Source organism: Leucopleurus acutus (assembly GCF_964270905.1).
Source record: "Leucopleurus acutus genome assembly, chromosome: 1".
Taxonomy (NCBI): domain Eukaryota; kingdom Metazoa; phylum Chordata; class Mammalia; order Artiodactyla; family Delphinidae; genus Leucopleurus; species Leucopleurus acutus.
The window spans coordinates 21622084-21647916 of NC_139142.1; the positions used below are offsets into that span (position 1 = coordinate 21622084).

The 25833-nt window shown below is 39.8% G+C and overlaps 1 protein-coding gene across 2 annotated transcripts in view; it reads right to left on the reverse strand.

Moving 5' to 3' along the window:
• Window positions 1–25833, reverse strand: part of TSHR (thyroid stimulating hormone receptor) — a gene marked incomplete at both ends in the record, with an annotated part of 164221 nt that overhangs the window by 32460 nt on the left and 105928 nt on the right. For both annotated transcript variants that reach the window (XM_082855132.1, XM_082855133.1), the window contains 4 exons: window positions 9070–9138; window positions 12355–12432; window positions 14160–14234; window positions 16705–16779. In XM_082855132.1, the coding sequence (XP_082711258.1) occupies window positions 9070–9138; window positions 12355–12432; window positions 14160–14234; window positions 16705–16779 (297 nt within the window). The remainder of the gene's footprint in view (window positions 1–9069; window positions 9139–12354; window positions 12433–14159; window positions 14235–16704; window positions 16780–25833) is intronic.

Genomic DNA, 25833 nt, shown 5'->3' on the forward strand with positions numbered 1-25833 from the left:
AAAATAAAATGAGAGCATGGTCTCCTTAGCTATTACCTGTTTCTTAGGAATTTGGAAAACACCTTATCTTCTTCCAGGTTAAGCACTCAAAATATTCTAGGTTTCAATTGTGCAAGGTTTATACACATTAATTATGGCAGAAGTCTTTGAAAGAGAACTTGTTTATGATCTAGTTTGCATGTCTAGATGATATAAAAGTTGCCTAATTCCCTATTTACCTGGCCAATGGCAACTGTATTTTTCAATCTTCTTCAATACCAACTAAATTAAATTTTTTTTCTCAACATTGATCAATATTTACATTTACTTTTGATGACTGGGCTTAAATCAGGTATTCAGTGAAGGTGGTGAGTGGTGATGGGAACTGTCAGAGATTCACATCTTTTATTTGGGGCAGGATTGCCAGATTTAGCAAGTAAAAATACAGGATGCCAAGATAAACAATGAATAATTTTTTAGTATAAGTATTTCCCATGTAATTTTTGAAACATTCATATACTAAAAGGTTATTTGGTGTTTATCTGAACTTCAAATTTAATTGGGTGGCCAGCATTTTCTGTGGCAATCCTATCTGGGGAATGGGGGGCAGGTTATACAGATAAGATTACAGAGTATACCTTTCCTGAAGGGCCTTGATGGGCACATTGATCTTTCCGTTTTGAAAATATATTGGGCAGTTAAGTGTAAAATATTTTTGAGCAATTTAAGTCACAAAGGGATTCTGAAACATAAAATTACCTCCAAATGGATAAAAGCTTCCAAGCATTTTGAAACTGGCTTTTCCCCCCTAGCTTTTTTAGAGAACAATGTTATCTAAAAAGAAACAAAGCATTATATATGTGTATATATATATAGCCATCATATGTGTGTGTGTGTGTGTGTGTGTGTGTGTATAAAATCTCCTTGTTATAAATGATCTCAATTTACACATGTTTAGAATAACTCACCCCTGCATAGACTAGTCAATTTAAGAGTCAGTGAGTGGTCACCTGTTGATGCAAAATGAATGCAGTGGAGACTCAGGAGATCTGCTTAGATACAGATAATGCTTCCATTATTCTGTTTATGGTGTTTGCTCTTCATGATGCAAAATCCTCAAGGGCGATGGTTAATAAGAATAGTGTGACACTAGGTAAACAACAAGGACCTACTGTATAGCACATGGAACTATTAATATATTCAGTATCTTGTAATAACCTATAATGGAAAAGAATCTGAAAAACTATATCTATATCTATATGTGTGTATAACTGAATCACAGTGCTGCACACCTGAAACTAACACAACATTGCAAATCAACTATACTTCAATTAAAAAAAAATAGTGTGACATGAGGACTTTGTGTCAGAAGGATTCTTTCCCCAGAGCCCTCACAGAAGAACTTCTCCTTGGTTAATCGTCTCTCTCTCTCTTTCTCTGCATCTCTTGGTGAGATTGAGGAGAGGGAGGGTGGCTTTATTTGTGGCTGAGCCATGAGGAGGTAGCCTCTGTTGCTGTTCAGAAGGCGAAAGCACAAACAGCACTTCCGTGAGGTCTGCCCTCAACCTCTCCTGGTCCAGCAGCTCTGCTCTCTCTAGTCCTTTGTAGAGGATGGAACTTAGAATAAGAGAGGGCAGCCCCAGAGCCATAGATGGGTGTTCACTGGAGCAATTGGAGGAAGAGTTTTACCGAACACCAAGAAGTCTCCCTCTCCTGGGCAGGATGAGGGATTAACCAAATGACAAGTACTACGACTTCACACAATGACATCTCATGAATTGGTATACATTTTGTGATCCTTTACATTTTTTCTCAAATCGAGCTTGCAAACTAACTTAAAGTAGCCACCATCAGTTTTCCTCATTGCAATCTTTGTTTCCTTCATGGCATTATCACAGTCTGTGATTATCTTGTGTATTTGTTTACTTTTTCATCGTCTGTCTCCCAAATCAGAGTTTAAGCTCTCTGTCTTACTCATTGTTGTATCACCAGTGCCAAATTCAGTGCCTTTATAACTATTTACTGAAGGAAGGTGTAAATGATTGAATAAAAAAATCAATGCACTTTTCCTCCAAAATAGTGAGGTGAGCTATGCTAAACTTTTACTTTATGGAAAAAGTAATGGGGAATGAAAGCTAGAAGACTCATCATATGGTGTGGTGGCCAATTGACTTTTTTGATGGCAGTGACAAGCAACTTGTTTACAAATGCCACAAGGGTATGGTCCAGACATGGCCTCTTCAGGCAATGGCTGGATGGATACCAAGCTTCCAGGGTGCTGTTAAGTCAAAAATGGAGCAGGGGTATCAATTAACCCTCATATATGTACAAAGATGCAACTGAGATGTTACAGCAGTAAGTCTGTGCCTTCTGGATGAATGGCTATCATGTAAATCTCTCACTCATAGGCTTCATTCGATCATTGTTTGAGTCTCCTTCAACCCACTGTGTCCACAGAGTTCATGATCAGTGATAGCCAGAGCAGACAAGAGCTGCCTTGGAGACAAAACACCTGGAGAGAGGATCTTGAGCAGCATGGTTTTGTAAAAAGACAACTAACTCAACTCAAGTGCCACACTGGCTTGTGTCTCTTTTTATATTCTCTGGACCATGCAACTTGCAGATCACATTCTTTTCCCAGACTGCTGAAAATCAAGTAAGGACTGGTGAGCTCATCTCAGTTTTTCCTCTTCATCTCTGACTGCCGCAAGTGAAAATCGGCTTGCTCTAATCATTAGAAATGATTGTAAAACTAAATAATTGCTTGTACAATTCTGCAGTGTTCTCATCTGATATTCAATATGCCCCCAAGGATAAGGAGTCTGGTTGATAAGCGTTAGAGTTTACCAGAAATGCTGCAGAAGACTTTAAACTGGGAAAGCCAGCCAGAGTCCAGAAGGGGAGAAGGAGGATGGAGAGAGGGTGCAGCCAACGTGAACAGAGATGAACTGGAGTCTTGAGGGAGGCTGCATTCTTCAAAGCCAAGAGGGTTGTTTGGGCACTTCATCTCTTAGAAATAATTAGGTGCGTAAAAATGAAACCATCATTCCGCTGTTTAGCGGTTTGGAGGGCTGTCTTATTATCACAAATTATGATAATGTCATGAAGCTTTAACCTTGGGTTCAGATTGCTGATCCTACCTTCTCCTGGAGCGGAGGGGATGGAGATGGGGAAATATATCTGCAGAAGCCTTAATATCCAAGAAGACTGTGCTTCCATCAGCCTCATTTATCATATAATGTTTACTGGGAATGTCAGGTTAGTTAAATTGATTCCTTGACCCGGACTTATCCTGATTCCTCTGGAATCCACATTCTGTAAGCCAACTTGGGTAAGTCAATCACAAATCTTGGTAGACTACATGGGTAACCTACTCCAGACAATGATTATTTTATTGGGAGAGTATGTGTGTGTGATCATCTAAACTGTCTCTTCCAAGGACAAGATGAATGTAAACAAAAGAAGAGTAGAAAGTCTCGGAGTCTGCGGTGAAAGGAAAGACTTCTTGAAAGTCTTTCTAAGTACAAATACTGGCTTATGAGGGCTTATGAAGGGCTTATGAGCAAAGGACGGGTATCTCCTTTAAAAATAGGATAGACACTGCTACATGTAAGTATTCAATGACTTTTCACTCTTCGGAGTATGTATGCCTCTTTGAGAACCTCTTGGAAGAAATGAAGTTCTTCCGAGAAAAGATATGTCAGATTTTTCATGTGGTGGGTGGGGGGGTGTAGGGAGAGGGCAGTTAAGAAGTCCTGCCCTGATTTAAGTGCCGTGTATCTCACAGTTAAGGAAGAACAGTGTGGTCAGAAAAATGAAGATGGTCAGGAACGAGCTGGGGAAGACTATTCAGTTGATGAACTCAGTATGATAGACATAGCTCACATCCTTCCCCATTGGACTCACACTTGGCACACAACAGCCATTCAGTGAAAACATGCTGGATGACTAAATGAAAGTCCAGTTGCTGGGTAACTCCTAGCTCAAGGCACCCTCTGTATTATGTTTAAGTGAGGACGTGTCAGAGGGAGGAGTATGACACTGTGGTAAGGAGAGTTGTGGTTGCTGCTGAGCCTTGCTCTCTCGGGAGTTTTAGGATACGTTTCAGCTCCGAGATAGAATTTGAGCCTGCATTTCCACAATCCCCTTAGGGTAAATGGGCGGGCACCTGTTTATACTGTGAGACTCTCATGGGAATACTTCTGTGGGAACTGTATTTCGCTCTCATACCATCAGTTATTTGGAAAATTAAAGAGAATCGCTGCCCAGCCCTCACTGTTCCATAAAAATCCTTTTAGTAGCTGAAATCAGGATACCTGCCTGTAAATAGTAAAAGGTGAGAAAATGCTCAAGGCTTCAACAGGCAGAGGTAAAAGCCAGCCTTGGAGCATATCCTACAAGCTGTTCAAATACTTACTCCATTAGAAAGAATAGCCTGCTTAATCCTATAATCTTCTCTGTCGTCATCTTTTCCCAGTGCTCCAAGCTGCAGTGTTTTGCTTGTAATAAGCTAATGTGTGATGCTAATTAGTACATGAATTGTGTTGACTTCTCTGTTCATAACGATTAGTGTTTCAGTATGCTCTTAGCACATCAAAATGGTAATTTTTTTCTTCCCAAATGTTTACTGTCAGATGGTAGCTTGTTGCTAGAATTTGACAATACAAAATACAATACAGAGAATTAAATTTTCTGAGATAAGCGATATATCTCCATGCCAGATTGTGTGGAGAGGGTGGAAAAGAGGTTCCAAAGAATGAATGTGTGACTTAACTTGTGACTGAGAGCAGTTCAACTTCTGTTGAGCAAGGGATGCTTGTATTATTATTAATTCCACATCTGAGTGATGACAGTGTGCTTGGTTCCATATGAAATCACAGGACCGTGTACTTTCGAGCATCTGCCATAATTTTCATGAACTTTTAATTACCCAACTGCTGCTGAGGCATCAGTGCTTGTTCTCAATGTGGAATTTGTCCAACTTGGCTGCAACCGTGTTCTTCAGTTACACTAATAAAATAGGTCTAAGTGAGGTCAAATCTGCTAATTTCAGTGAATTGACATGAGGCAGATGATGGGGAGTAATCACGCTTTTGGATGAGAAATTGTTTAAATTAGAAGTTAAAATATTTGAACATACTTCTGGAGGATTCAACAAATTGCTAACATGCCATGTACAGTATTTGAACACTATTAGGGTAATTATAGAATACTGATGTGTTTACATTAGTTTTAAATCACAGTTAGTATTGAGGATAGAGGCAACAGCTCCATGTTAAAATCACAAAGTGAATACTATTTTGTTATCACTATGGAAACCTAACCTCTGTTTTCTCCATCTACAGCTCAACCCTTATTTATCTTCCTCTAGTTCCAGGCATCTTTATCATGATTATCATCCTGATTTTACCTTGGATTTATTGGATACCTTTTAATGGAGTGCATAAAGCTAAGAAAAATTTAGTTTCCATCAACCAGGAATCACAAACTTAGGGTAGAATGAACAGATGGAATGTTGTTTTATAACAGGAGCAGAGATTTAAGTTCAGATTTAAAATACTGATTGGATAAAAAGATCTTTATTTTATTTTATGATTGGATCTTAACTTTCAAACCCTAAAATATTTTTGTCCAGATACTTCTTATCTTTATCCCATGTTTGCCATTTAACCTTTCCCAGGAATTGGGAGAAATAAACTACATATTTCATCACACAATGGTCATCCTCACTGAATACCTACATCTAGACCAGATGTCCACAAACTATGACCATGTGGTCACATTCTGCCTGTCACCAATTTTTGTAAATAAAATTTTATTGAAATACAGCCATGCTCATTTGTTTATGAATTGTTTGTGGCTGCTTTCACACTACAATGGTAGAGTTAAGAAGCTGTGACTGAGATCTTATGTCCCACAAAGCCCAAAATATTTGTTATCCGGCCCTTTCCAGAAAAAGTTTGCTGATCTCAGATCTAGACTTCTAAAAATCAAGAAACAAATGATTCTCAGTTAAGAAATATTGCCCACATTTGTTAAACCCTTCCAAATTTTACATAAAAATGTCAAGAAAGTATGTGAAAATGGTGCGTTGATTTCTTTCCTGTGTTTCAAGGGATAGTTGTAGTGACTAGAGCAGACTGTATGTAATCCAGAGAATCAGTGAATTAAAATCCATTGTTTTCATCAGAATAACTCTCTCCCATCAACCAAGCCTCTCACAGAGCCCATGATATGGTCTAAGGAGAAAGTTGGTAGGAAGGTAGAGACCGTTTTCCTACATAATCTTTTCATAGGTTTAACTTCAGAAGACCACAGGATGATCTGAAAATTTACTGGCCCTTAAGATTCTCCATAGCCTGCCTCTTGAATAAACCTTGTTAAATTTACCTGCCTCCGAACAAGGCAGTATATCAAAAGATTCTTAAGTAGCTTTCCCCAAAATATGTTCTGTGGAACACCAGTCCAGAGAGGTGCTCCTGGAACCAAGAACTCCCTGAGAAGCTCTGCATACTGTATCCCCCTGCTGGATATTAGTAATTCAGATTATTCTATCAAAAGATGCAAGAAGTCCACCTGTATACTTTGTTTAACTTTACAAGGTCAATAGGGAGGGTGGGAGGGAGGGAGACGCAAGAGGGAGGAGATATGGGGATATATGTGTATGTATGACTGATTCCCTTTGTTATAAGGCAGAAAGTAACACACCATTTAAAGCAATTATACTCCAATGAAAAGGTTAATAAATAAATAAATAAGTTGAATCCAAGAGGTTCAAGTTATGACAGTGATGGGCATGGAGTTCATACGCCTGGGTCCTCCATCTAGGAAGGAATTGTCTATCCAGCTGCTGGGCCTACTGTCAGGAGAAAAGCTTTAGCTATCAGTCCCTGGGATTGCCTCAGCTGCAGAAAATGTTCTCACCTACGGAAACCTATGTTAGGGTAGCTTAAATCTAACGACCAAAGAAGATGGGAGTATAGCTGTCGGGCCATTTTAGTGAAACAGGAAAACTCTAGGCCATATTTAGCTCCAGAGTTCTCTGTCAGGTCAGCCAACTTTTCCTGCTACCCCATCTTGCTTTGCTTTCATACCCTCCCTTCCATATCGGTAGATTCCAGGAGCTCTCCTCAATAAACATCCTGCACACTAAAAAAAGAAAAGAAAATTAAATGTAGGATTGTGTGAGATTTGAACAATAAAGTTAAGATGGAAGTAGGGTCTCTCCAATACTGTAAATAAATTTGATGTATAAGTATTCATGTTACTCTGTTGAGTCTTTTCAGACTTCCCCTATAATTATGTATTTAAACAAATGACTAATATCAACCCAGATGAGCCTACACCTAGGCAATCTAGATATAGGTACTCTGATCTTCACTTAACAAAGACTACTAAGAAACCCAAAAGCCTGGTAAAGAGTGAGACCCCACTTCAAACAGAACTTAGGAAGCCACGTCAAGGTATAATGACTTTGAACTTATTAACCTGTGTTGTGCAGGTAATTTCACTTACCCTGCTCAAGTTGCTCAATGGACCAGCAGCCTCAGTATCACCTGGGAGCTTGTTAGAAATGCAGAATCTTGGGGGGCTCACCCCAGATCTACTTAATCAGATTCTGCATTTTAACAAGACCCCCCAGATCGTTTATATGCTCAATAAAGTTTGAGAAGCACCGTAGAGCACAACAGATCTAGAACCACAGGCCTTAAGATTGTGCAATGATCGTTTCCAGAATATAAAACAACTATGTATGAAATGTTTAAAGGGAAAAAAAAAGATGGAATTACAAAAATGAGCAGGCAAACTTTTAAAGAAGCAAATAGAACTTCTGGAATGGAAAAAATACAATTGTTTAAAAATACTCAATAAACTGTCATAAAACAAATTAAACACAAGAATCTATCGTTTGTTGCTTCAGCTGACTCTTACGCATGGTAGTTTCTTCCTTTCCTATGTGTGATTTTTGACTGTAAGCACCTATTTGATTGATTTTAAAAATCTGGGCCTGCACTGGGGTTCTTTCCTCTGCAGAGGTTTGCATTTATTTCTGCCAGGAGTCCAGAGGTTCTACTAGTGTGGTCCCACTCCAGCTCTCATCCAGGTTCCCTGGCTTAATCCAGCAGTCTCAGGTTTACATCACTTCTCCACCTTCTCACTGACTTCTCACTGAGTCTAGTCTCCTGGCACCACTGATGTTGGCAGCTGCCCCCAAGGGAACTGCACCGTCTGTAAGCACCCACCATTTTGGTTTCAGCTACTGGTTTGTTAGTTGTTTCATTTTCCTCTCTTGGGGATATGACATAAAATAAGTTTTTTCAAAATATATCATCTAGTTCTTTCGTAGTAGAAACAAATTATCTAGTTCACCATACTGTGGAAAGCAGACTCTACTAAAGCTCTTTGTCATTTATTAGCTATTAGGTTAACTCACACACCAGTATGGCTGAACCAGTCTAGCAGCTCTTAGACACAAAGTATGCTCTGGCATGGACACTGGGGACCACAGAGATCTGATAGAAAGGTACTACAAAGACAGAGACCCATGTTAATCACTATCTTTTTGCCAATATCCTGTTCTAGGCATTATTTATTTGCAGAGAAGCCAAAATCTGGATATGGCTTTTCAGCTATTTCTAACTGAATCAAATATAAACTGACACCTTTCCTGAAAATATGTCAGATAAAATGAAAAGAAAAGCCTTACCTTCTGAATAGCTTTGGACTTAATTAAAGACACCCCTTTACTTCGTGTACATGATAGATGAACATTTACACACACACACACACACACACACACACACACACACACACACACTCCTATAAGATAATAGAAGGTGACACCATCGTTCTCCATTTTATTAAGGATAAAAGCTTTGGGATTTAGAATTGGAGTTAATGTGTGTCCACTAAAGCTGGCTCTTGTCAAGCTCCTTAACATTATCCCCAAGTCTTGGTCATGCTAACTCTGGGGTTGAGGAATGCTCTGGTGGAACCTATCTCTAGCAGAATTCTGACCCACTGAATGGTCCTTCTTGGGGGAGGGAGTGTAGGGCAGGATAGTGGTTTCCATGGCAACCCTTGACTTACACAGCATCCAGCTTTGTCCCATTGAAAGCATGTCCTTGGACTGAAGTAAAGCCATTGTTGTATAGTTTCCTATAATCAACAGAGAGAGGAGAAATCAGTGACCTATAAGAGGTAGTGCTGGCTCTTCTCTGAGGGTTGCTCTTCATTTCTTCAGCGCCAGAGATGTGCATGAAGGTTCTTAGGCCCTACAAGAAAACTTTACAGTATGTCTTATTTGGGACATGGAATAGTATTTTCCAGTTTGAATCCCCATTCTCCAGACTTAGCTCCTAGAGCTTTAAGCTGTTTCCCAGAAGCAGATTCACTTTAATGAGCAAAGATTTGCAATCATTAAGGATTTTTTAAAAAATGTTTTACATATACTCAAAAAACTGGGGTTTCAGGAAATAGTTAACCCAATGTCAATAATGGAGGAATAAGTGCAGTTTCTCAAGATGAGCACTTTAAAAGACATTATTCATCTGAATGCATAGGTTTTATATTTTTCTCTTTAAAATGTTGTTTCACATTTATAGTCATATTTTTAATCCTCAGGGTGTATCATACATTAAATGCTTAATTAAATGGTTGAGGACTGAATCAAATTGAACTTCAAAAACAAATCTAAGAAAATAGATAGACCATGGCCTTTTGGGGAAGTTTTAATGTTTTAACTTGTTACTATGTTTCTGCAACTAATTAATTCATACAGCGATTCCAAGGGCTGGACTGAAGCATTATCGCCTCTATTTCCTAGTCAGGTTATTGAGATATGGAGGTGATTTGCCAAAGCCGCACTGATGCACAGCTGTCGGGAATCAGGATTTCTGAACTCAAAAGCAATTCTTCCCACCCACCAAAAGGACACATCCTTTCTGCTGGAAAAGGAGCTCCAGCCATGGGAACTCTGGTCTACACAGGGGTGCATGGGGGTTCCTGGGGGCTACTGGCATGGGATAAGAGAAGGCTGCCATGTCCACAATCAGGCACAGTGAGTGGCGATTGTAGGGGAACTCTGAAAACTACTGCAGTGCCTCCTGTGAACTCTGGTAACACAGGAAGAAGCATACAGGAGACTCCAAACTTGGAATTAGACCTGGCTCTGTCACTTCATAGTAGGTGACCCTGAGAACTTCTCAACCTCAATTATCCGCAGTTCTCCTTGTCTGTAAAAATATGATAAACTAATACCTAATCAAAAGGTTACTGGCAGGATAAAACAGCTATACATTTAACAAGTAAGATGTGGACACATGAGACGACCATGTTAAAATGAATACCTTGCAAACTTGGATTTATCGTATGTAGTTGTGAAGAACTAAGAGGCAATCCTTGTTTGCTTTTTGTTTTGTTTAAAATAATTACACAATGAGTTTATTTCCTGCTACTAAGGTGTCCTGGGGGAGGACTGCAATGCACCGGGAGGCTAAGCACAGAGGCTGAGAAAGCTCTATAGGTAAGTTAATTTTTTCTGAACTAGAGTTCATTAATGAAGTTGTGAGAATTGTACATTTGGCATTTCTATTTTCCCAAACTTTGCTGAGAGGCCTGGACAATAAAAATGTTCTTTGTTGGAATCACATTTCAAAGATTAAACAAAACTCTTATTGGACAAGTAGGTCTCAGAAAGGGAAAATAGTGAAGAAAGAAAAACATAGTAAGGAAAGAAAGAACAAAGGGTTGCAAACTTTGATTGAAACTCTATCCTACCAGGAATATGAGTACAAAGTTTGCTGTTGGACACATACCCTTTCATGTTTATAGTTTTTTGAGCATGAGCTTTAAAGAAGCCAGGACTTTTGCAGGTATGTAGAAATAATCATCTGAAAAGATAATGGACAAGCTATGCCATCCCCACCTCTAGGTTTCAGGAAAGTTAAGGTTCCCTCATTCAGAGGTTTATCAAATGCCTACTGGGCCCCATGCTGGGTGTGAGACAAACAGCAGCTTTCACTTGAGAGGGCTGCTTGGGATACGGATCCCTAGAAAAAGATGTCAAAATGTGGAGGTAACATTCTGCAAAGAAATTGAGACTGGTGTTTATATACAATGAGTGGGCACAATGGAAGGCTTTACAGAAGAGGTGAATGGCCTTGAGGTTTGGGGACTGAGCAGGCTAAACCCCAGTCTTTGCTGTGCTGTCAAATGAAATGGTGGCTGAGGAGTCTCTTGTCTTATCAAGAGAGCTCTCCCCATTTTTCGAGAAGGATGAATTGAAATGCTCCACTGTGGATAGAGTCCCAGATGTTGAGATACCTTCACAGGGTCAAGACTGCTTGACTTGGAACGCTTGGAAACTGCCTCTTCAAAGGGTCGTGTGGAGGCCTGGATCAATTTAGCTGGGGCATAGTTCAATCAGGTTTGCATACGATGAAGAACCCTTGGACTGTAGTGTGACTGGAGAAAGGGAGCTGGGTGACAATCTGGGCAAAACCCCCACTAGGCCTGAACCTGGGCAGTGGTACTGAAACTAGAGAGACGGGATCCTTTGGATGTAGTCCCAACTCTACTTTGTAGCTAATTTGATGAGAGAGGGGAATTTTTACCGGCTTGGAGAATTAACTTATCTTTTGTACCTCTATTAGATCTCCTTCACTAGAACATTTTGTGAATTTCCCTGATCTAGCATTTCTTTTGAACAACTAAAGAGCAGAGCCCATTCAAACTCTGGAAAAGTGATGAAGTACAGCAGAACTATGTTTTCTATTCAATATCCCTTCATAGGAACTTAATCATAGTTTGTGACGCCACAGTTGAAGTATGAGTGCAGAGTATGAAAAGCCCTTAGCATCACCATTTTCTAGCTCAGTGACCTTGGGAAAGTCACTTAAATTTGCTTTAACCCCAGGTTCCTCCTCTGTTCAATGGGGATACTAGAACCCAGGCTATTATAAGGCCTGCAGGCCAAATCTGGCCCACTGGCTGTTTTTGTAAATAAAATTTTGTTGGAACATAGCTATGCTCATTAGTTTCTATATTGTGGATGGCTGCTTTTGCCCTGAAATAGCAGAGTTGAACAGTTGCCACAAAGGCCATGTGGTCTGTAAAATCTGAATGGTGCTTTACAGATAAAGTGTGCTGACCACCTCTGTAAGGGAATACTCTCTCGTCTTGTTACCTAAACCACTTCGTCACCTGTAGAGCACCACACCATGAGTCACTACTCTTATTTAACTATGTGAAACCCTCGGTAGACCATAGAGCACATACTATATGGTAGTGCGGTTCTTGGATGGCCTGTGGAAATAGTACAGCGGCCCAAATAAATATTTCATTGTTGGCAGGAGTGGAACTGGCAGTACTCACAGTGTCAAGGTTTCATTGCACAGGCCCTGAAAAGCATTCGCAGGGATCGAAGTCATGTAGGGGTTGTCTGTAATTTCACTGCAGGGGAGGAACAAAAACACCTGGTGAAAAAAGTGCTTTCTGGGCTTCCCTGGTGTCTCAGTGGTTAAGAATCTGCCTGCCGTTGCAGGGGACACGGGTTCAAGCCCTGGTCTGGGAAGATCCCATATGCCGCGGAGCAACTAAGCCCATGTGCCACAACTGCTGAGCCTGCGCTCTAGAGCCCGCGAGCCACAACTACTGAAGCCCACATGCCTAGAGCCCATGCTCCGCAACAAGAGAAGCCACCGCACTGAGAAGCCCGCGCACCGCAATGAAGAGTAGCCCCCGCTCGCCACAACTAGAGAGCCCGTGTGCAGCAACAAAGACCCAATGCAGCCAAAAATAAATTAAAAAAAAAATGCTTTCCTTCTGGAGCTGGGCTCTTGCTGCACATATGCCCTTAAATAAATAACCTGACACAATTCGGTTTTATCTTATTTCTTTTTAGATGTCATTGACACTTCTTAGCTGTTGGTGGCTCAGAGGTCCGGTGCAGTGGTGAGAGCTGTCCTAGGTGGACATATACTCAGAGCCCCACATGTGCAGTGAGCAAGTGAGCTTTGGGTGTGGGCTGAGGTTCCTGACAATCCTCATGTGCAAGGGGAGCAGGTGGGTCTCAGAGATTTCTCATGAATCTCTGACTAATACTTTGTCCAGAGCAACTCGTTTTCTCAGCGTGTGGAACCCCTAAAAAGGGTTGCTGGAATGGGATCAATTGATTTCATTTCATGAGTATTACTGAAGTGCCCTCCACTTGCAAGACATATACTCCTAGAGGACATTTCTATGCCAGTCTAGTTGCTGGAAGACGGCCTGTATTTTGAAGTGAGCTCTTCTGCAGCAAAGAAGCATGGGCATTTTTTCTAACAAAATCCCAAGAGTTTGGATCCTATCATTCTACATTTTGCTGACTCTGTAGTTCAAACTCAGTCTGTAATTCTCTCTGCATACGTCCTTTCACTTCTAAACAACTAGTAAGATACTTAACTGTGTCACAGGTTTTGGAAAAGAGCACCATGGCCCCAATCAGAAGTCACAGGAAGTAGTTTGAGCACCACTCACAACTGCTCCTTGGGACTCTCCTCAGACAAAATCCCTTAGGTTTTCTATTCCTCCGTTTCCTCGTTTGTTTAGTGGAAAAATTGTTACTTCTTTTTATGTCTCGTAAGGTGGTCGAGAGGAGCAAATATGATAACACATGGGAGAGTGAAAAGCTATGAAAAACTATGTGAAAAATAGAGTATCATCATTATCATCAAATTCCTTCTATTCAAACAATCCCAGCAGCAAAAATATGCCATAGTTTCTCCCATTAAAAACAAAAAAACAAAAAACACTTTTCTCCGTATTCAATATGCTCCAACTACTGAGGCATTTTCTGCTTCTTTTTTGTAGTAAAACTTCCCTAAAGAGTTTGTTATGGTCACTCTCTCTAATTCCCCCTTCTGGTTCTTTCTTGAGCCCACTCCAACCAGACTTCTCCACCCCCAGAACCCCACTGGAAACGTTCTCTTCAGAATCACTGATGCCCCGTGTTACTAAACCCAATGGCCATTTCTCAGTCCTTGCCTTACTTCATCCATCAGTGCATTTGTCACAGCTGATCACTGCTTCCTCCTTGAAACAACTGCTTCACTTGGTTTCAACCAACCCCTCTGGCTGCAGCCTAGTTCTTGTCAGTGGCAAGTAAAATATTGCCAAATATTGCATATGTGCACACTTACAGTATGAAGAATACATCAGTGGAATAAACTTTGGTCAGATCTGGGAATACTCTAAGTCCAGTGTTGAAAATGCCACTAAAGTACATGAAAAAGAAGAACAAAAGAACAGAAATAAGGTAAGAAAATCAACACATAAGAAGTAGAATAATGTAATAGCTAAAAGTATGTGCTCTGAAGTCAGACTAGGATCAAATCCTAAGTCCTTCATTAATTATCTGAGAGACCATGGCAAGTTCTAATCCTTGGATGAAATGATGGTCCCTGAAGGTACAAGAATCTAACCCAGTCCACCAGTGTCAATACATCTTTTCTGTTTAGAAGAATCTGGGGATTGTTTGAACCAAGTGGGATTCCTAGAAATAGGAATTCAGATTTCTTTTCGTGTGTGTGTGTGTGTGTGTGTGTGTGTGTGTGTGTGATTTCCTTGTTTTAACTGGAGGACATTATGTGTGTGTTGGGGGGAAGGGAGGGTAGAATAAGGAGAGGATGGGACAGGAAGATAATATAATTACCCAACTCCAAGCCAGGCTTCTTCTTTCAAACTCTACATTATATTGTGTTCATTATTTTACCAAGAATGGTATTCCCATGGCAGTCACTTGAGAATACCATGGCAGCACTACCATAAAACTATGTCCAGATAAGGGAGGAAATCAGTCAAAGACAATATCTTCACTCTCCAAAGCTGTGTCATCAGGGCAACATGTCAAGATTAAAATGTGCATTGACAGCATGAATCCAAAAACTCTCAAACTCTGGATGCCTCTCAGACTTAGTTGGTTTAACATTTCTTGCAGCTACTAGAACATAGGTAGTGGATTTAGTGATTTTTTTGAGATCTTCAGTATGACATGGTGAGAACTTGTAACTACCAGTAAATCTTTAAAGAAAGTCTTCCAGTAGAGAAAATTCTAGTCCCATTGCTGTACCATCTAAGGCAAATTCTGACCTGACTCCTTCTAGAGGGGAAGACATATGACTTGAAGAGGAAGCAGAGCCTGAGTTCTCAAAAAAGCAAATGGGACATTCTAAATAACAAAGGAGAGATGTAAGATTCCATGAGGTATATTTGAAGAACAGTAAAAAAAACTAGTTCAATTGCAACAGCTGTTCATGTGGAAGAGTGGGGTGGGGAGACCCAGAGTTAAGTGGGGACCATATCAAAAAGGGCTGGAAATGCCATATTAGGAACTTGGACCAAGACCTGTCTATTCTTCAAAACCCTGAACAAGTCCATCTCCTTCTGGATGTCTCCTCTAATTACCTGCACCCCCAGATAATGTATGTACCTCTTATTTGTCACTTACCATTGTTCTCCTTGGGGAGGAACTTTTCAATCCCATATATAATATCTTCTTTAACTAGATTGTAAGTTTCTTGAAGGCAAGGACAATGTTTTTTTATCCTACATGTTCCCCACTGAGCCCTGCACATAGCAGGGGACCATCATATCAAAGAGTTACTGATGGATTGGAACTCAAAGTCCACACAGGAGCAATTGCCTTGTGCTGTAAGTTTTTATTACTCCCCAGATACCCTTTCAGCCACATTTCTGATCCATATCTTCTTCTGTTCTCTTGGCATCTCCCACCCCTACCTCTTCAATACTGAACTATTTTTCATTCCCCAAACAAGTCATGTGGTTCCACACCTTTGTATCTTTATCATGCTATCCCATCCACTTGTATTTCTCTTCTACCCCTCCCCCTCCTTTTCCTGGATAAACTCTATTCATCCTTAAAGACTAATTTCATAAAATACATTTGGATATATACTTTTATTTAAAATCCCTAGATGGAAATGAACTAATATGTTAATAGTGATTATTTCTGAGTATTGGGATTAAAGTTGGCTTTTTTTCTTCATAACGTTTTGTGTTCTAATTTTTTACAACGCATGTGAGCAAGAAAGAAGGGAAGAAAGGAAGGTACCCAGAAGACCTGAGGCCATACACACACATCCACTGAACACACTTCCTTGAGTACCTAGGCAGTAGGCGCTAAGCAGTAAAGATACAACAAAGAACAAAAATGTTGTGGTCCCTGCTCTCATTGAGGTTACAGTTAGCTCACAAGGTGTCACCAAAGCAAAGCAGTAAGTGCTGTCCCTTCCATTTTTGTCCCCCTAGCTCTAAGAGATGAGGTTTTACCCTTTTTGTTTTCTGTTTGTTTTTGTGTAACAGTCACTCTAATATTGTGATACCCATTTCCTAACAAAATTGACCAGTGGGCTTTCAGAGGTTTTTGTTTTGTTTTGTTATATTCATTTAAAGACCATATATACATGATGGCATTTTCTCCCTCATGTCTCTTGGGGCAGGTCTCTCGTCCCAGCATTATGTGTTGACTTTTGAATAGGTTTTTAAAATGTGGATCATTTCACCTGTTATCTTGCCTCATGGGAAAAGGTGGGGAGTAAGTCACAGGATGTGATTTGCTCCAGGCCACACACCACTAAAATGGCCCACATCATCCTAGGGATATTCCTACATTATAATTCTCTTAAAAAAAAAAAAAGGTAGGAAGGGACAGCAGTTAATACTTACAGGAACTTTAGAAGGGGGAGCTCTTTCAGGGCGCTGCGGTCTATGTAAGTTAAGCTTCTGGTATTCCGAATCTCTCTGTAAAAGTACAGGAAACATATTCACTGTAATATATCCCTTTCTGTTCTTATGAAAGATAAAACAACATAAATCAGGTTTAGCAAATATTCCTGAGAGGAATACACATTTACATGGTGCCCCAGGGACTTCTTCTCCCAGGAGCCAGTCCCATCCACAACAAGCTACTTTTTTTTTTTTGCTGTACGCGGGCCTCTCACTGTTGTGACCTCTCCCATTGAGGAGCACAGGCTCCGGACGCACAGGCTCAGCAGCCATGGCCCATGGGCCCAGCCGCTCCATGGCATGTGGGATCTTCCCGGACCGGGGCACGAACCCGTGTGCCCTGCATCGGCAGGTGGATTCCCAACCACTGCACCACCAGGGAAGCCCACAAGCTACTTTTTGGCTCCTTTCAGGGACACAATGACTGTTCAGCTCTCATCACTGGCTTAGTTTCAATCCATTTAAATTTTGGGGTGACCTTTCTCATCTACAGTCTCAGAGCCTTTTTTCCTTTTAGATTTGAATAGAAAAGAAAAATCTCTCCAATGGTTTGTTGAGGGAAGATATCTTTATTAACAACAGCAAGTAACCTGGCCCTGGAGTGGGGGTCTGAGAGGATTATATAATGGATTACAGCAAGAAAATAAGGTCAGTGAGGCTCCTCTGTCAATTGCTATTTCAGAGGCAGTAGAGGTAGTGAGTATTAAGAGTTCACTTGGGTTTATTTTTCTATATCAGTAATTGAAAACTCTTGAGCACATGTGATAATATCATATATGTCTATAACTTATCTACTTAGGTTTATATACATGCTAATCAAATGTACAGTTAGCATTAATGAAATTAGTGCCTGTTCAGAAATAGGCTCTCATTGGTAGAATTAAATGTATTCAACATGTGTAGATTGGTTAAAAGAGTTTAAAGGCTTATGTGAAGAGGGTAGGAAAACATAGTAAGACTTATAGTCTATCCCCTTCTGAATGGCACCTAAGGCTTGATTCCTAAAGGAACCTGCACCTAGGGGTTGCTGGTAACAACTAGAAGGCTTAGAATCTGGCCTCTGGGATTTTTTAAACAGTTTTACTGAATGAGAATTTCCATTAACTTCATGCGTTGTGATTAGATACAATTAGATGATGTTTAGTAAACTTACAGAATTGTAAAATCAATTATCATCACAATCCAGTTTTAGAACATTTCTATCAATGACAAAAAATAATCATATGCACATTTGCAATTAATTCCCATGCCCTGCCTCTTGCCTAGGAACCACTGATCTCCTTTCTACCTCTAAATTTGCCTTATGTGGACAGTTCATATAAATGGAATCATAAATATGTAGTCTTGTGAGTCTGGCTTCTTTCACTTAACAGAGTGTTTGTAAAGTTCATCCACGTGTAGCATATATCAGTAATTTGCTCCCTTTTATTACTGAAGAGTTGGGTGGACCTGAGATCAAATCTTGGCTCTGCCACTTCTGGCTACATGACCTTGGACAAGTTACCTGACCTCTTTGAGCCATAGTTTCCTCATCTGTAAAATAGGGACAATAATAGTGCCTCTTTCATAAGACTCTTATGAGGGTCAAATAATGTCTATAACGGGTTTGACATGTGTCTTAGCTTATGGTGAAGGCTCTATAGGTGATAGTTTTATTATTGTTATTCTCCTGAGTGGAATGAAAGCTGGAGCAGACATTGGAGACTTGGGGTTGGAGGTAATGCAATGTTTGCAAAAATTTAAAAACATAAACCAAACGAACAAAAAACCCCCACTAGGTTTTGCATTTGACAAAGGACAGTGGATATGAAACAGACCTTGGAAAAGAGAGAGTGGCATTAACTCTGAGAACAGAAACCATCTCCCACTTCCCCCACCTCAGCTTACTGTCTATTATTAGCATAACCTTCCTGGTCCCTTGTCTTCATTAGCATAACTTTTGCCCAGGAAAATAACTTTATTATTAATTTTGGGAACTTCTTGAAAGACCCATCAATGCTTCAACAGTTTATATCCCAAAACTCTTAGAAACCCTCACTTCAAAATCTTTGCCTTGTTGTGTCCACTAATCCTAAACTATCATATCACGATCTTTATCCAACCAAGACCCTGCATAGAAAGACCCACTTTAAACTAGATGGTTTAAATTTTCCTCTGGCTTGAAACTAAAAGCCCTGCATCCCTGAAACTCCCTCTATCCTGGGTAAACTAGGACCATTGGCTACCCCACTGCACACTCTCATAGCAATCCCACCTTGCCCCTCTAAGACTATCAGACTCTGTTGAGATGCTCTGTGTAGTGAGCAGTAAGCTCCTTGCCAGAGCTTTCCATTTGGAGAGGACGGTTCAAACGTCTGTCAATCAAACGTAAACTAGTTAGAAGAGTTTGACAACTGAGTGTGGTTTGCATTCTGGAAAATTGCTCCATGAGTGACTATTGTTGAACAAGTGAACTTGAGTGAGCAGCCCAAGAGAATGTCACAATAAAAGAGTGTAGCCTGGCTGAATCAACTTTAGGGATAGAGAATGAAAGGGAAATGAACCACCGCTGTTGGTTACAAGCTGATTAAATGAGGCTGGCAACCAACATGGCGGCTGTAAGAGAAGAAAGAGGTGAGAGAGGCTACAGGCAGAGAGGGAGACACAAAAGAGGAGATGGATTTTTCAGGGAAATTGTATGAGTGAAATAAAGGGGAAAGATGGACAAGAGATACCACAAGAAAACACCAGGCAAAAGAAGCCACCTTCTGAGGTAAGTGGCTAACACTTGTTCGCAAATGACTTTTAAAATATCTCTGCTGAGAGAAAGATAAATACTGTATGAAATCATTTATACGTGGAATCTAAAAGTGTCAAACTCAGAGAAACAGAGAGTAGAGTGGTGTTTACCAAGGACTGGGGTGGGAGTGTGGTCAGGGGACTGGGGAGATATTGGTTAAAGTGTACAAGCTTCCAGTTATAAGATTAGCAAATTCTGAGAATCTAATGTACAGCATGGTGATTATAGCTAATAATACTGTACTATATCACTGAAAGTTGCTACAAGAGATCTTAAATGTTCTTACCACAAAAAAGAAATGGTAATTATGTAACAGGACAGAGGTGTTAGCTCATGCAATGGTGGGAATCATTTTGCAGTATATGAGTATACTAAATCAACACATTGCATCCTTAAACTTACACAATGTTATATGTCAATTATATCTCGATAAATCTAGAAAAATAAAATCTCTGCTGAAACAAAGAAGGGGAGTGGGGCATGGACTGCCAGTAGTTTAGCTAAATGGAGACTGATGTCAGAAGTGAATGCAGCTGGTATAGCTGTTGCAAAAAAAGCAATGGAGGTGTAGAGGTAAGTACCAGAAACCTCTGATAATAAGGAGAAAATAGGAGTCCAAACTGGAATGCGTTCCAAGAATGCCTGGGAGGGTGAATTTGAATCACACAATTTTGAGTAAAGCAATTATGGCTCAAGTGTGCAGGAGGCCAGATATGCTGCCAGGAAGCTGGGGACACCGAGAGAAAGAAAACCTATATGCAATTGCAGCACAGTGAGTTGGAATAGAGATGTCCTGCAGGGTGAGTTTGAACAAGCGCTGAAGATCCCAGTGCCTCTGGATCAGGAGCCTGGGTCCCCGAGTGACTGCATGGAGGACAGCTACCCTGCCCACCTGCTCATCTACCCAGTACTGCCTCATAAAGAAGAAATAAACTTGTTACCTTAGGGTTTACACATTTTTATTTTTGTCTATTTCTTACAGTAATTAGCCTACCCAAACTCATACAATAAGCATCAATAAATTCTTAAAATACAGAGCACACTGTTAATAGTGGTCATCTCTGGGAGGAAGGTTTGGAGGCTAGGAATGTGTGAATTTCACTTTTTATTTTATCTTGTTCAAATAAGGAAAAAAATATAATAAAAGCCATGCAAAAGAAAACCCCAAATTTAAAAAAAATAGCAATACATATCTTATATAAAAAATTTTAATATGCAGTGCCAAAGAGTCTGCTTAAATCTTCAAGTATGCTCTTCCACGGAGTGGGGCGATTTAGCTGTGTCCGGGAAATACTTGAGGGTCTCGAAGCTTACTGAATAGAAAAAAGCCCAGCCTTGGAAAATTATAAGGTGAAAAGGGATTGGGTATATTTATTACTCAGAACAGTTCTACCAGTGAGGGAATAGAAGAACTGATTTTAGAGAAACAGGTAACATCATCCTTATTTTAGAGACAAAACAATGCAGACGCTTAGAAAGGTTAAGTGACTGATCTGTTACACAGTTAGAGGCAACTCTGGGCCTTAAACTAGGAATTCTGACTCCAAATACAGTTTTGTTTTGTTTTTTAATGATGTTTAAAGGAGATCATCGACCAGAGCTTAAATATAAATACTCATTATTGCTTAATTTTCCTTCATTGGATTTCAAATAAAATGGACATTTAGATGAAAAGTCTAACAATGATGCCCAGTGTGCAGTGTTTCCACAAGACAGCAGATTAATAATTTAGCATACATTAGGCTCATTTAATCATACATCTAGATTCTGGATTTTTTTCTTCTTCTGAGAAATATTTGTTAATTCTCAGAGCCAAAAATAGAGAAATTGGTTTGTTTAAAACAACTGGCATTGTGGCAGGTACTTAGTATCCAGTCTAAACCGAAAGAACAGGGAAATCAGCAAGGTGAGAGAAGGGAGTTCTCAGGTTGGGGAGTGAGCAACCAAAAAGGGGGGAAATGAAGGCTTAAACCCTCCTATGAAGGCACTTTCCAGCTACTGATTTTCTTCCATTGTCCTGTCCCCCCTCCCACCTCAATTATTCAATAGGCATTAGTCCTGGCATTTGACTGTGATCCTCAGCCTTCGAGATATTTGCCTATATACCCTAAACATCTCCAGTCCATGAATGAAAAGCACGCCAAGCTGGGAAAGAATTGAGGGCGATAATAAATTTGAGTTGGCATTTCACCTGCAAAGTTAGATGGGGCCAAGGGCGATAGGAAAGCGTCAGACTCCCACCGGGCTCGGAGACTGAATTAAAATAATTGAAGAGAAGACAAGCTGCCCCAGTCAGCATAGCTGGACTCTTAAGAAATACAAATGCAATAATGCATAAGACTGTGTTGTTTAAAACAAGAAACTGAGCAAGACTATTAACCAAAAACCTCGCTCTCAGCCAGTCCCAGATCCTTTGCAACGCTTATTTCAATTTGATTTTCAGGGTTTTTTTCTAGTCTGCTTTTAAGTGGCAATGGTTCAAAAAAATGGGAGGCAGGCCACTTTGACTTTGACTAGATCTGCTTACTCTAGTGAGTGGTGTGTGGAGAGATTCGTTAAACACATAATTAGTGGACATCTATCATGTGCAACTTTACTGCATGCTCCAGGAGGTGTAGGGAAGTAGCAACTAATTATTTAGCTACTTTAAAAACAAGATGTGGGGCTTCCCTAGTGGCGCAGTGGTTGAGAGTCCGCCTGCCGATGCAGGGGACACGGGTTCGTGCCCCGGTCCGGGAGGATCCCACATGCCGCGGAGCGGCTGGGTCCGTGGGCCATGGCCGCTGAGCCTGCGCGTCCGGAGCCTGTGCTCCGCAACGGGAGAGGCCACAACAGTGAGAGGCCCGCGTACCGCAAAAAAAAAAACAAAAAACAAAAAACCCCAAGATGTGAATATGTTGGCAAAGCCAGAATTTTGTTACTTTAAATACTTTAAATGCTTTAAATGCTGTACTATACCGATGTGAAAACTGCGACTAAGAATTAAGTAAATTAATGTTGAAGTAACATTTTGTGATAGGCTTTTATCACATAATAAATCACCCACGTATTTTGTTTTTATAGTTCACCCATGCTGAAAAGTGTTTTTCACCTTATAAAATCCGTCTGATTTGAAGTAAATGGATAGTTTTCTGCACTAATAGCATGAAACGTGTGAAAGTCAGATTATGGCAGTCACAAGTTTAGTAATTACTGAAGTAAAAGGGCTAGAAGAGTAATTAATATGAGATTAATTGAGCTTTATGGGGAACAGAGAAAATTGTGCAATACAGGCTTGAGATTCCCTTTTCCAAATGTGAAACCATAAAATGTTGATCTCATGCAACCATCACGTTAGTAACATAAGGCAAGTGGAGACGGTGGGAGGAAGAGACTGACATTTAAAGAATGCCTAGGGACAAAAACTGGACTGAGGAGCTTCAAGATGGCGGAAGAGTAAGATGCGGAGATCAACTTCCTCTTTCCAAATACATCAGAAATACATCCACATGTGGAACAGCTCCTACAAAACACCTACTGAACGTGGGCAGAAGACCTCAGACCTCCCAAAAGGCAAGAAACTCCCTACGTACCTGGGTAGGGCAAAAGAAAAAAGAAAAAACAGAGACAAAAGAATAGGGACGGGACCTGCACCAGTGGGAGGGAGCTGAATCACCCATGTATTTTAACATCAAGTATTAATTTCAAAATTAATGCATATTGAAGGACTCCTTAATTTTTAAAAAGTTTATTTCATCTGACTATAAAGATAATATATATATATATATACATTGCAAAACTTGTAAACACTTTCACATCAAAAAGATGTGAAATCTCCCATCATTCCATGATCCAAAGAAAATCAGTTTTTTTCTCTCCGTAGATATATTTGGTGGTGGTTGTTGTTTTAACAGCATTGTGTCAAAAGCAGTTCCTCTGATATTAGTCTATGACAAAAGATGTCTAATGGTTGCTCAATATTTCATACTAAACCATTTTTCTACCTAATCATTTGAGTAGTTTCCAAAGTTTTGCTATTATAAATTAATTCTGGGACAAATGGCTTTTTTTTTTTTTTTTTTTTTTTTTTTTTTGCGGTACGCGGGCCTCTCACTGTTGTGGCCTCTCCCGTTGCGGAGCACAGGCTCCGGATGCGCAGGCTCAGCGGCCATGGCTCACAGGACCAGCCGCGCTGCAGCATGTGGGATCTTCCTGGATCGGGGCACGAACCCGTGTCCCCTGCATCGGCAGGACTCTCAACCACTGCGCCACCAGGGAAGCCCCAAATGGCTTTCTATGTGAACTTTTTTCTCACTCCTATGTTTATTTGCTTAGGGAAAATGTACTGAAATGGAATTACTGGGTTAAAAAGTACAAGGCTGTCAAAGCTCTTGTATATATTTGATCCTTAGCTTCTAAAGTCCTGATTTTTGGACTAACACTCACTTTTCAGAAATAGTCTATAAGTTCACAGACTAAGTTATTTCCTACATTTTCTTTTTTAAAATTTAAGATAAGAGTAAGTTTAATGACTCAAAATTATTGAACAACTTTATCCTAAAATGCTTATTAATGGATCAATTTTAGTTTGGGAGGACTTCTTCAACACCAGATTACAGGATTAAAAAATACTTGTTGTAGTCACATTTTTCTAAAATGTAACCCAGATATGGACTGTCCCATCATTCTTCTGTTCCATCATACTTGCCTGCTGATAATAAGGAATCCACTCACATCAGAAAGTGAGCAATGTAGATTTTACTGAAGATTCATAAGTCAGGGGAGAGGTTTTACACTGTATACTCCAAAGTTAACAACTTATTCCTCGCATCAGACTTTTCTGAGTTTTATTGTCTCTGCTACTGTGTATCAAGGCTTTTCAGTGAGAGATATCTTAATTATTCTACTATGATAATTATCGATAAAGTATTTTACCACTAACATTCCATTACATAACTGGGGAAAAATAATCTATAATGGAAGGTGATATTCATGATTTTGATGCATTTTTAATTTATTGAGGAATTTAAAAAATAGATGCTAATTCAAAGAGAGTTTATAAATGTTCAGAGTTTTGAAGCAGATTGAGGAAAATGTAAGTTTATCAGCAGATTTTCCACTAGAAATAGAACATTATAAAAATGATTTTTCTTTTTTTCAATTTATTTTTTTCTTTATTGGGATATAGTTGCTTTACTGTGTTGTGTTAGTTTCTGCTGTACAACAAAGTGAATCAGCTATATGTATACATATATCCCCTCCCTCTTGGACCTCCCTCACCCCTCCACCCCCCATCCCACCCATCTAGGTCACCACAGAGCACTGAGCTGAGCTCCCTGCACTATAAGGAGGTTCCCACTAGCTATCTGTTTTACACATGGTAGTGTATATATGCCTGGAAGATGTATACAGCTACTTTCATGATTATTTAATGATCAGGACTAAGACTGGTGCTCTCAAAACCTCCAATAAATCCACTTGATTCAATTCAGGGAATCAGCAAAATTAAGTCTTACCTCACTATCTGCTGTAAATCACACGTTTTACCTACCCAGTTGTAGAATTTTTATTTACTTGTGATTTTCAAAAAAATCCACAAAACAAAAACAAAACCCCAAAAATCCACAAAACAGTAAAAACATATTTCTGAGGGCAGCACTTTATTTAATTATTTCTTCTTTTAATTAAAGAGATATTTTGAGTTTGCATTGGTTCTGGAGGCAGACACTCTTAGTTTCAAATTCTGACTCTGAAATTTCTTAGTTGAGTAAACTTGGGTAAGAGCCCTGTGAGATACTTACTACCATCTTCATTTTACATAGTGGAAACTGAGGCTTAGTATTATTAAGTGGGACAGTATATGTGAAGCACTTTTAGCAGAGTGTGTGCCCATAAAAGGCATCCAGTAATTGGTAGCTACTATTAATAGGAGTAACAACAGCAACCGTCTACTATATGCTATTGGCTTCTTTATAAAGGAAATGAAATAGAAGATGGATGTGGCTAGTGTTTCATCAATTTACAGTTACAAATATTTATCATATGTACACAATTTACAGTCATAAATCTTTATCATATGTACACTTTTGGGTCCAACCAGTATCTTAGCTGAAATTTAGAACTGAGGAGAACTAATTTGTAACCACTTAGGACCCTCAATAATTTGCAAAGAGACCTGCCATTCTTGTAGTTTTCTATTACAAATTCTCAGTGTCCCACCTCTTCTGGCCATCTATTGCTGCATAACAAATTATCCCAAACTAAATGGCTAAAATAACAACCATTTTATTATAGCTCACAATTTTGTGGAT